Source organism: Osmerus eperlanus, chromosome 10, assembly GCF_963692335.1.
Source record: "Osmerus eperlanus chromosome 10, fOsmEpe2.1, whole genome shotgun sequence".
In the NCBI taxonomy this organism is placed as follows: Eukaryota; Metazoa; Chordata; class Actinopteri; order Osmeriformes; family Osmeridae; genus Osmerus; species Osmerus eperlanus.
In genome coordinates this window covers 9,014,350-9,026,559 of record NC_085027.1, presented here as the reverse complement: position 1 = coordinate 9,026,559, position 12,210 = coordinate 9,014,350, and the positions used below count along the sequence as shown (strand labels likewise).

General features: G+C 38.5%; 3 protein-coding genes across 4 annotated transcripts in view; all 3 read right to left on the bottom strand.

Moving 5' to 3' along the window:
* Positions 1-737, bottom strand: part of uacab (uveal autoantigen with coiled-coil domains and ankyrin repeats b) — a 52,944-nt gene extending 52,207 nt beyond the window's left edge. The window contains exon 1 of the mRNA XM_062471796.1: positions 517-737. Within this exon, the coding sequence (XP_062327780.1) occupies positions 517-564 (48 nt within the window). The 5' untranslated portion in view covers positions 565-737. The remainder of the gene's footprint in view (positions 1-516) is intronic.
* A 2,090-nt stretch (positions 738-2,827) lies between these two features.
* Positions 2,828-8,996, bottom strand: LOC134028018 (mortality factor 4-like protein 1). Of its 2 annotated transcripts, none has more exons than XM_062471320.1 (13): positions 8,787-8,996; positions 8,063-8,109; positions 7,884-7,951; positions 7,583-7,666; positions 7,412-7,450; positions 7,014-7,094; positions 6,892-6,917; positions 6,672-6,760; positions 6,447-6,548; positions 6,176-6,264; positions 5,505-5,677; positions 4,348-4,432; positions 2,828-3,704 (listed from the first exon to the last, which is right to left on the bottom strand). In XM_062471320.1, exons 1-13 carry the CDS (start codon positions 8,824-8,826, stop codon positions 3,620-3,622), a joined length of 1,008 nt encoding a protein of 335 aa, XP_062327304.1. In that variant the 5' UTR covers positions 8,827-8,996; the 3' UTR covers positions 2,828-3,619. The 2 variants fall into 2 exon arrangements, with proteins under 2 accessions (XP_062327304.1, XP_062327303.1); XM_062471319.1 differs by having other exon boundaries at positions 2,831-3,704; positions 7,583-7,669; positions 8,787-8,990.
* A 1,170-nt stretch (positions 8,997-10,166) lies between these two features.
* On the bottom strand, positions 10,167-11,729 carry rxfp3.3a1 (relaxin family peptide receptor 3.3a1). The gene has a single exon (XM_062471321.1). It carries the CDS (start codon positions 11,534-11,536, stop codon positions 10,550-10,552), a length of 987 nt encoding a protein of 328 aa, XP_062327305.1. The 5' UTR covers positions 11,537-11,729; the 3' UTR covers positions 10,167-10,549.
* Between the last annotated feature and the right edge of the window lie 481 nt (positions 11,730-12,210).

Sequence of the window (12,210 nt, the reverse complement as noted above, 5' to 3'; positions counted from 1 at the left end):
TTCAGCCCTTTGCAAATAAGAAGCTATTCTGCTATGGGGGGGAATAGTTTGTGTGGGGACAATCCAATGTTAAGTCGTTGATTAGCAAAATCTAGGTAGTAAAGGGCCAGCATAAGAAAAGAATCAGGAAACAAGATTCGGCCTACTTCAGCGCATTGATAAGTGAAACATGCTCCTTCTTTATGGGACTGCTTATTCTGCACAGTTGAGTGCTCGGCACAGTTACATCACCGCCAACTGGATGTCGAGCTTAAACTACGTAAAAAAGGAAATCAATGGTCTACAATTGCCGACAACAATTACTTCCCGAAGTGGTACGACATTTTAATGTCTAACATTCCTGGGATTTAGTTGGGTTGGACCGAATAAGTTTCATGACAGCTGTTTACAACATTGTTTTAAGAATTGTTATAGAGGCCATTAAACAATAGCCTTGGTGTAACATAATGTAAACTATGTTTATGTTGAAAAGCTACTTTAATCGCATTTCCATCGCTTAGAAAAAAATGAACTTACTGTGATGGTAACCTCGTGTTTTTTCAGTCGATACTTCAGACTCTTCATTGTGGCTTCTTGTTTGATGATGTTATTGAACTTTAAAAATCGAATCGCCGAGATTAATTCTACCTATCTGGGAGTGAAACGTTGTCTTTAGGCAATCAAATAAACTTAAATCTCTCCTGACCACTGGACGTCGATTTCACCTGACTCCTCACCAGTGGACCTGTTCAAAATTGACCTTTTCTAAGCCAATGAGACTCAAATATGCGCAACACTCTCTAGTTTTAAACCAATCCGCTCTGATGGGAGGAACTTCCTTGTTCGATGAGGCATCGGTACTTTTGAGCAGTTGAGGCTAGATATCCTGGGACAGTGCATAGGACAACCTGAGCGTGGTGACGTCAATCTTTACCTGAGGGTGGAAGGATCCGGCCAGAAATATATAAACTGGCGGGATAAGTCTATAGGCTACTGTAGGGCCTGTTTTGCTTTGCCTTATTCGATCATTTATACGTGTCATTTTAAATATGGTTTGACGTAATAAAAGGAGCCAATTCAAGACAAGCACACAAAAGTTATGAGGAATTGTTTAGACTGTGTATAGGCCTATGTACAGTATCAAACAAGTTTGCAGCTATCTGTAAGAATGTCCTGTTCACATCAAAGGAGCATTTTCAATAAAAAGGAAAACAAAAACCGGCCTATCTAAAAGCAAAAGGGATAATGGTAATTAAAAAGAGGCACTGCTAACACCTAAATTGCCTTGTTATCATTTGTACAAAACAAACAGATGACAAGGTCAAAAACAATACATTTACATTTAGCAGACACTCTTATCCAGAGCGACTTACAGTAAGTACAGGGACATTCCCCCCGAGGCAAGTAGGGTGAAGTGCCTTGCCCAAGGACACAACGTCATTTGGCACGGTCGGGAATCGAACCAGCAACCTTTGGATTACTAGCCCAATTCCCTATCCGCTCTGCCACCTGACTCACCTCACCAATAGAGTAACTAAGTAGAAAAGGTTGCCCCCTTCTGGCCCTAAATGTGCACAAAGGCCCTGCTACTTTGAGATGTCTTGCCATTTACAAATGTATCTTGCATAATAAGCAAAGAATAAGCACAATTCTGTGTTACTTCCAAGATAAGGAAGCATACTATTTCAGTATTAAAATATCAAGGAATTAAACAGGCTAGTGGCTGTACAACATCATTTCACAATGCACACATGCAAGAACAAAATGAATCACAGAACAAGGAAAAGGACAATATTTTTTCAGTATCAGCCAACTCAAAGGAAATACATTTTCTTGGGGACCCACAAAAGGTCATGATTGCCCCTAGGTATCCTAGTGGAAGTTATAACACCGAGCAATTAAAGCAAATTAGACAAGACAGAGTACCTTGTTTTTAGTTTTTTTTCTTCAAATCCTCATTTGCATGCTGAAAATTAGCCTGTGCTAGAAATGTGCCCTGGAGCCATAATATACTTGTGATGAAACAAGTATGAAAATGTGATTAAAAATGTGTGTTTAGAAACTAAACATATGATGCTATGAAGGGCTCACTAGTAAAAAAAAAAAAAAACTAAAAAAAACATCAGTATCAGCACTACTTAAAGTTAAATAATTTTCTTCATCTATTTTGATTGTGAGAAATTTAAATACATTATTATAACATTAAAGGGTCTCCTGTTACATTAATATAAACACTTAATAAATAATAAAATGTATGACATACATTAGTCACCATATAATGACTTTACCTACATTAAGATTCTAGTTATACTGCTATGCATACACATTCTCATTTATCTATGTCTGGAGTGTAGCTCTCAGTTTTCATAGCAACAGTGTTGCCATGGATTACTCATAGCATTGCCATAGGTTCACAATTAGTATTAGTAGATTGAACCTGTATGCATTGCCTTCCTACCAATATGACATAATTGTTGCAATAGGATGTCCACAGAAAAAAACCTTTGTAAACAGGTTAAATCAAGCAAATAACCTTCAAAATAGAAATCTAGGGTCATATCATGGATCCCTGCTCTGTAATTACGGCCAGCAAATCTGGATGTAGTTGATGCCAGGATAATGCTACATACCAGAGGAGAGTGCCCAATGTTTACACTGAAGTAGTGTACAGTTGTACTCTATTTCAGTGTACAACAGTTTGATGGAGAAGGGATAATGATCAATTCCATATTAATGCATATGGTTGAAGAATGGGATGTCCAACAAGCTCATATAGGTGTGACAGTCAGGTGCCTACATACTTTGGACCATTTAGTGTAAGTATGTAAACTGTTCATAGGTTCATTGGTCATTAATTCCCTTTAATTCCTCCTTATCACAAGTACATTTCAGCAAACTAGTTTGTGGTCAATAATGCCATGCAACAACATGAAAATGAAAGTGGACATTTTATGATGTTTTAAAATTCTATTTAACATAATTTGTATTGTTTTTTCATCATCTAGGTACTCAGTAAAGATATTTAAAATTCAAATGTCATTTGGTCAAGTAAAAACTTTCAGGTCAAGAAAGGTCATCAATATCAAGCGTATTTAAGGTATCTGGACAATTTCCAATGGGCTAGGGTTATCAAAGATTCCGATAATAAAAAATATGACTTGGCACAAAATGGCAAGTTATTTGCCATTGGTGAAATTGTGTAGAAATGTCTTTATTACAAAATTATGGCAAACAAACACAGAATAACATATCCACTAAAGATTTCTTCTCACTAAGCATGAGCATTGTTTTTCTGACAAATACTGGACCCATGAAAAAAAAAATAGTTTTCGATTCTTGCAAGCAATAAATGAGACTGATTCAATGGAATGCACATTAACATCAAAAAGCTGCTTGAGAAACATGCCCATTTTGTTTGTTTCGTAATGACAGGACAAAAAAAGTAATGGCTGACAGCAACTCCAGCCTTGTTTTTCACAGGGTCACCTTTCAAAGCCAAAACTAACTCTTGGGACCTCTGGAAAGAAATTCAAGTGAAAAATGTAGTCCAACTTTCCACTCAAAAACATAAAAATAGTTATTGTACAAGTGGCCTGGGAGGCAGCAGTCTCGTAAGTGGAGGAACATCCTTTCAAAGCTTTCAGACGGCCTTGCGGTGGTATTCTGGGGGTGCCACCTCGTAGTCGCTGGAACTAAAGAGAGTTGAGGAGTTCTTCACAAGATACCTAGAATGACATTCCACAAAACAACTTCATTATTATTGCTCTTGAAATTAATGGTGTGGTACAGCAAGAACATTGAGAGAACATATATCCAATTATTAAATAAAAAGCCAGGTTTCAGGCTACACAACAGCTATCAGATTTGACTAATGACAGCTCTGATGCAGACTCCATTTGGACACTTAATGAGGTTAGTCTTGATATACACTGCTCAAAAAAATTTAATTTAATTTTTTTTGGGCAGTGTATAATATCTGTGGCCATCAGATAAGGAGAAATTGGTCAACAGGAAAATACAAAACAATTTGCTATCTGCGTGATTTAAAGCCCTACCAGTTACTGTTATACTTGTTCAAGGCATACTAACAGAATTTAGTTGGGGTAATTGCACATGCATATATAATTTATGTTGCACCCTTATTTCAAAAGAAATTAATTGAGAAGGTCAGTGAAGGTACTTGTAATTCCTGTACTATGTACTTCTTGGACAGACTTGAACATAATTAAGACAAGTTAAGTACCATTTCCATTAGCAGGCCTACTACTGCAACAGTGAGACAGTAGTTTCTACATATAATTATTCCAAATGGTGCAAAGCCTAGCTTGACTCAACTAGTTGACATGCAATTGAGGAAAGATGTCTTACTTGAGGAAGTCCTGCAGGTAGTTGAGAAGCAGAGCCAGACTCTTCTCATCTAGAGGTGTGTAAGCCAGCATAGCTCCAATACGCACTGTACAATGAACACAAGTGCAATATGCAACAGTAAGCATAGGGCTTTGAAAATTGACATAAAATATCTTATGTAACAATACAAGGATTGTTTACAAAAAACATCTCAATGTCTATTTATGGTCGACACTCACTCACTTCAGTACTGTAAATACTTTTGCACATTCAATTTCACTGAATTGGAAACTAGGATAATCCCTCCCAAGGTTTCTTCCATTTTTTCTCCTCGAGTGAGTTTTTCTGGGAGTTTTTCATTGTCTTCCTTGAGGGTTTAGGTTGGTTGAGGGACAGTTCTATGGGCGTATGTGAGGCCCTCTGTGACATTGCTTGTAAAAAGGACTACAAATACATGTTGATTTGATAATCCAATAATGATTCACAGGCTGACATGGAGCACCTATGTCAGAAACAATTCCACTAGTATCCTTATTTTCTGAAATGCTCATACATTGCCATGGGGGGATTTTGCTTCTTGCTGCATTCTGCAGTTTAAGCCTCTGAAAGAGGCATTTATAGCTCTGCAGCTTTCATTAACAGACTAATACCTTGGGGACCTTGGGCTGTCATTTGAGGCACTGGTAAATGCTAACGTTTTTTTATTTCTGCTTCAACCCATGGACGCGAAGCACTTAAGGGAGAATACTATGAAACACCTTACTCCAAAATACTTTAGGTTCAACAGGACCTAATTACTGAATGATGAACAATTAAAAGCTATTAGTGTCCTTCATTGGTCATTTGCATATCTCAAAATAATTATATGATTATCATAATCAAATCCAGAACGATTTGCACTAAAGAGTAATCAATTTTCATCACTGCTTATTTAAGCACTTTTATATTTGATTTCTGATAAGCACTTGCAAGGATACAGGGGGAAATTATTTAGCACTTTCTTCAGTGCAAATACGTATTACATTTGGATTGTAAGATGTAACTGCAGTGAAGATTTTGTGGTCTAGATTTTCTTTATAGGCATGGTGGTCTATATGCTTGTCTTTTGTGTGTCGATATGTACAAGCTTTTGAGGGTGCCAAAGTGTGTTTTTGGTGTGTGTGTACAGGGACAAGTACCAAAAAGTCGGAGCAGGTGCGGGGCTCCATACACCTGGGACATGGGGGCTTCTGGATGGTTGGCCAGTATTTCGGCGTATTGGGGCCTTTCAAACTTGTACAGCAGCTGAGTGCCCAGCATGACATTGAAGTACTCTCTGATCCCCGCCACCACCTCATTCACCGCATACTCCCTGAGCGAGGAGCAAGAGGTATACAATAAACATGATATTCAACTGAAGAGTTTTCACCTGGGAGTTTAAATTTCCTATGTGAGCTTAAAGTGGCACTGCAGTGAGGCATTGTGCCACCAATTGCAGTGGGCTGAAGAACTGCTTGGATTATACTCTGTAAATGTATGTGCACTCTTCATGGTAAATTGCTTCCAATAAAAGCCTGTGCTAAGTGCCATTAATACATCAAATTGTTGGTGGGAATGAGGGTACTTCAAAGTAAGGTGCCTTTTGTGACCGAGCTTTTTAGTAGAAGTAAATGTAGTTCACCACATTCAATTATGTGTAATATACTGTAGTGTCTAAAATCTGTTCTGCTACATTTCAGATGATAACTGGTTAACTTGAGAAACAAAGCCAAATTATGGCATCAACCGTTTCATCTGAAGAACATTGGGTATCATGGCTGGTAAGGGAAACTATTTTAGCTTGAGTTCAGGAAATACAAGTTTTTCTTACTTGTTGTCTGACGTTCCTCTAGATTTTTTATAATTTGCATAGTCCTCCAAGACCGTTTCTACGTTCTTTTTAGCGGGCAGGTGGAAGAGCTGCAGGCAAGGCAAAATCAACAATTATTTAACACCAAGCTATTACAAACTCTGACAAACTAATGACAGCAAAAAGATTGCTGTCTTCATTAATGCCCATGATTATGTAATGCGATGTCTGACAAGCTACAACCATCGGGACGTATGTGATGATTGGTGGCTAATCCTTAGCAAATATTAACCTGTTTCTGCCTGGTGATGAGGTCCCAATCATCTACCAGCCAGGGCTTCAGTTCCTCTGGGATCTTCACCTTTACCTCCACACGATTGGTGAAAGTCTCCTCCTGGTAAAAAGAAAATGTCAAGGGAATCATAATTAGGTTACAGAAGATAAATCAGCCATGAAGAATTGAAAATGCAGCAAATGCCCAGCCGCACCCTCCCCAACACACACAAAAAATGCCTACACTTTCCACTGTAGGGTCGACGCGTGCCCTTTTCTTTCGTGGTGGTTGTGGCATTTCTCCAGTGCTGGTGCCTTCACCAGCCCCTGGTGCTAAAAAAGATGGAAACAATGATAGTTGGAGTATACAGTATAATGCAGGTCCTAAAAAATATATATGGTTTATTTGAAGTACTTTCAGATCTTCAGAAGGGGTTACGACCACGTGGCCACATTTGACTTACTCTTCGGTTTCGTTTTCTTCGCTTTCCTGGGGAGGAACAAAAGCATTTTTAGAGGTCTTACCTTTTGTACATCTTATAACACCAAGTCTCAAATAAAAAAGGAAGAACCCTGCCAAACTTACAGATCAACATGTTTTTGCTGCACAGCTGGTATCTTCTTGCTCGGTGCTACACCCCTCATCTTTCCTTCAACATAATGATCCCTGAAGGAGAGACGAACACCACAACATTCATTACTTACAGGAGGGAAGCCAGACCATAAACTATCAAATCCTACTATATGATTTTGTCATAAAGACTTGTGCTCTTTCATTTCAAATCATCCATGCCATATGCTGTTCCTTTTATGACTACATGTATTGTTACTGATATATTTAACTCAACTTAATAAATAAATCTGCAATATTCTTTGTTGACCTTTGCAAGGCCTTCATAAGGCTCACAGGCAACAAGTAGCAAAATGTATGTGCTGTAATTATATTTCAAAATCAAACAGAGGAAACAAACTAATTGCAATCACTTTTTATGTTCTCCCATCTTCGAGTCATCATCGGCATTTCTGAGGAGACATTGATATTGACATATTGTATCTTATTTTTGCATTTACAGGCTGTGAATTGATGTTAATACAGTACATTTTTATAGAACTTTCACAAACCCCATGTCTGTCAAGAAATATATATGGACTTACTGGTTGGCCTTTTGAAGCTCTTTTTGTTTCGCAAGGTTGCTGTCCACATATTTGAGCACTCTGCTTTCAGGAACCCATTCATCCCAGCTGAAACAAATTAAACCGTGTTGGTAACATCCATAGATAAACTGTTTAAATGTTAGGCTTAAAGAAACCAAGCATCATATTCAAGAAAAAATATCTAAAGTACTGATTTGACACAGAGTTAATTTAATATGTGGCTCACTTAACTAGACAAGTGATGGGGCCTTCTATGGCCCTGTATTGTGACATATTTAAAAGGGAAGGAGAGGAGACTTACTTTTTATTCCATCCGCTATAATGAATGAAATACTTTATCTGCTTGTCCTTGATATTGATTTTCACACACTGTTAATCGAAAATAAAACAAAGGCAAAGTTAATTATTATCTGTAAATATAAAAATTGCTTTTACAATGAATTCGTTTTAATGCTCTCAAATGGGTTAGGGTGAGCTCACCTTTGCTTCGTACAGCAATGGCCCATGAAAACACAGAACTCTTTCACCTAAAAACAAGGACGAAAATGCAGAAAAGATGAATGATTAAAAAGTAGCAGGATGATTATTAATGTTAGCGTGCACGCTTTCCCATGTTTATCCATCCTTTTTGTCGTTTTGTTTGTGCTACTGTACTAGCTACTCACCACAACACAGGGGGCAGAATGGCCTACCTTGCCAGCTTTTGTTTTGATAGCTAGTATGCAAGCAGGTTATGTAGGTACCTAGCTCTAACTAGCAACACAGAATCTCGAACAACGCAAGCTATGAATAATGCAAGCTATAATTGAATATAGATGATCTTAGTATTAAACGGCTGTCTACAGTAATGACAAGTAATCTGGCTCTGCTTTTTTCTAACTAATACATTTTGACTGGCATCTATGCGTTGCAGGTTAGCATAGCTAGCTTTAATCTGGTTTAGCCACCACTAGCACCGTAAAACTATGTTCTACAACAACAAATACATAGCTGGGTTAAGTTGCTAGCTAGTATGTTACAGGTCATGGTTGATTCTGTTTCGTAAAAAAGCTTGCTTCCATAATCGCAGAGAGAAGCACAGTTAGTTAACGACTGCCTCGCAAGCTAGCTGCTAATTCTTTGTCCTCTAGCAGGATGCAGGATCCAGGGCCAAAGCGGAAGAATCAATTACCCCATATTAAAACTCATAACAAATCAAACCCACCTTCTTGAAATTTAGGTTTAGGGTCTTGTTTTGGCGCCATTCACAGACTCAACTGTTCGGATCTCTGAATGATCAAATTCGTGCATTGCCAGTTTCCATTTCTTCCAGACACAACACAAGCGAGGGCGCGCCACCTTCGTCATTCGAGCGACGCATAGCTTTGCTGTGTGTGTCAGTCAGGTGACCAATAGGCCCTATGGCCATCAAACAACACAATACAACAAGCTACTCCAATTGCACACGATTAAATTAATGATTAAATTCATAGTAGCCTACAGTGTTTGTAAAGTAAACTCAATGCATTCTTAGTCAACTGTACATGTTTTTTGCCACCCCACCCCCCAAATGAAGCAGACATCAGACAACGATTCCAGTAATGTGGGACACCTCAACTCCAGTTCGTTTTTTTCCATCCTATGACATAGCTTATGTGTAGTCCATATACATTTTACTCTAGGTTTAGCCTGGATGTTAGCCTGGATATGTGACTGAAATCACAATACCAGTGCTGTACACTTGCGCTACTAACTTTTTCAGTTATGGCGCAAAACATGATTTGGTCGCACACATTATTTATAGTAAGCCGCTCTGGATATTAATGAACAATAATGAACCTGTATTGCATACAGGTTTCTTGCCTTCTTGTTTTCTTTAACATTGATTGGGATATATTTACTGCAATAGAAAATACAGTAGGCCTACAATATGAAGTGCAAAATGAATTTATTTTAGATTTCAACATGCTATGGTTGAGGCACAGATGGGCAGACTCCTGAACTCTTAAGGAAAAATAATGCCAAAATGCCAAGAGTGCTGCTGTGTTATGGGATATGTAGGCCCTACCTGTCTCTACGCTTCACGTGCTTCATACCTTCATTGTGAAGCTTCAATGTTTCGTGTTTTGTTTTGACGCGGGGCTAAAGCCAACTTGATGTGTTGAATGCTCAGAGCACGTTTTAAAACGTATTCTTAAAATACACGTTAGCCTACTATTTTAACAAATGCTCATAATAAATCATAGCATATTGCCTAAAACTTAAGGTAAGCACAAAAATAATCAGTGATACATTTGCGACCCATTAAAAATTACGGTCGCAATGGCATTTCAAAAGGTCGCAAATGCGACCATTTCGGTCGCAGTGTAGTGCCCTGAATACTTGGTTGGTATGGTGTCACAGGGAGCTCCCATGAGAAAATGCATGCACAACATTTCCCAGATTACCCGAATTCACTATAAGTGATGCAGACAGACATCACAAACTAGTCCAACTGTATTTTTAAAAGCATGTATTTTCATATTTTACAGCTTGCAATGCAATGTCCTACATCAGTCGACATACCTTATAGTTAGGCTAATTGATATGAATACAATTAAGCGACGCGTTGCACAGAAATACTTTACAGGCAATGTATGCATGTCATAATGTTGCATTCATTAGTTAACCTAAATAAGATAAAGACAACAATCACTCAGAACACTTTGGTCAATCCATGGGGCATGCATTTAGGCTACATATGTTCACGAATTGACAGTCACAGCAGGCTATTCATCATGCTCATGTTACTAAAATCAATCAAATCATGTACATTTAATTAAATATAATTACAATACAATGTTTAACAAACATTATTTTCTTGTTGTCTGCGTTACAGCCTATAGGCTACTTTGTGACATTTCGCATCAGCCGTGCGTCTGGCTCTGCGCCTGGTTTTCTTTTTACCAGTGTGCGTTTTCACCATTTTCACAGGTGCCTTAAAATGTTCTATCTCCGATCAATTAAGTCCTTCAATTTCTTCCTGAATTCTTTTCTCATAAGGCAATAAATAACAGGGTTTAGACAACTATTGGTGTGCGCCAGGCAGACTGTCACCGGGAAAACATAAGTGTGAACAATGTAGTATGACTGATCCCAATTAACCACGTTAAATTTGACTAGCACACTCCAGAAAGTGATAGCATGATTAGGCATCCAGCAAAGAAAGAATGATAGAACAACAATTGACACAGACTTAGTGACTTGAGATCTGCGTTTGGGATTGTTTGGTTTCATACTACGACAGCGGATGAATCGCAGAAGCATTATGTAGCTTATTGAGACGATGGCCATGGGTAATACAAAGGCAAATAGTATTTTCTGAACATGATACACTGCTAACCAATATTGTCCACCGGGAAACTTCAAAAGACAGAGTTTTTCCCCTGTCACGTTCATCACCGTAGAAAATATGGAGGTAGGTGCAGTAGCAACTGTTGCTGATACCCAAATAACTACGCACACCCATTTGACAGAGCACGGGTTTAGTCTCTTTCGGTTTTTTGAAGCGGAGGCAACAGACCAATATCGGGTCACACTCATCGCTGTCAAGAAAAAAACGCTTGCATACATGTTCATAACTGTGACGGAGAGAATGATTTTGCACATGGCGTCTCCAAACGGCCAGCTGAAGTCCAGAACTGTGTCCACTGCCCAGAACGGCAGCGTCAACACAAACTGGAAGTCCGTCACCGCTAAATTGAGAACAAAAAAGTTAATTATGGATTTTTTTCTCTCTTGTTTAACTCTTATAAAGAAGAGCACTAGTAAATTGCCCACTAATCCCACAGCGCACACTACCGAGTAGATGATACAGATAAGGAACCTCAAAGCCGGACTACCGTCCGCTGTCACGTCGATATCCTCCAGGTTACTGAAACGGTTATCCTCTGTCAATGACTTGTTCAACAAACAACTTCCATTGACTTCATTCATTGTTTCTGTGCTCAACTTTTAAGTGAAAAGTCCAAAAGTAACAAAATCTCTGCTACAAAACCTCTTCGTTGGCTATCAGTATCAATCCATTTACATCGGTCAATGTCTTTCACTGCAAAATAACAGAATATATAGAACGACTTTCAAATTCCGCATTTTATATCAGCAGCTCGCCAAAACGCCCTGCCTCCTACGCTTAGGCTATTGGTGCCATCGTTTGATTGGAGGACTGCACTATATTCAACAAAGATTAAATCCAAACCGCTCCCACGTAATGCTTTTTTCCTCTTGCAATAAGTGATCACATGCTGTCTAGAAAAATAATAAAACCATAAAAGATCATTAAAACATTAGGCCAACTTGTCATTTAATATCTTAATTATATTAAGAACGACTGCTCTGTAGTAGCCTACAAAACATCAACATGCAGAGCAAATTCGAAGTGTTGATGTAGCCTATATTGGTGTATTAGTCGGTCCCTGTGCTACCCATGGTTGGAACTTTAACCAATTAAGCAATTGCATAGCCACAAATGTCTACACTGCCACCACGTGTACAGTTCACACCATTACTAAAATGCCTTTTAACTTGCATGTTCTTCAGTGCAACATTTAATCTGATTAATCTGAGGGAGTCAGGTGGCTGAGCGGTTAGGGAATCGGGCTAGTAATCTG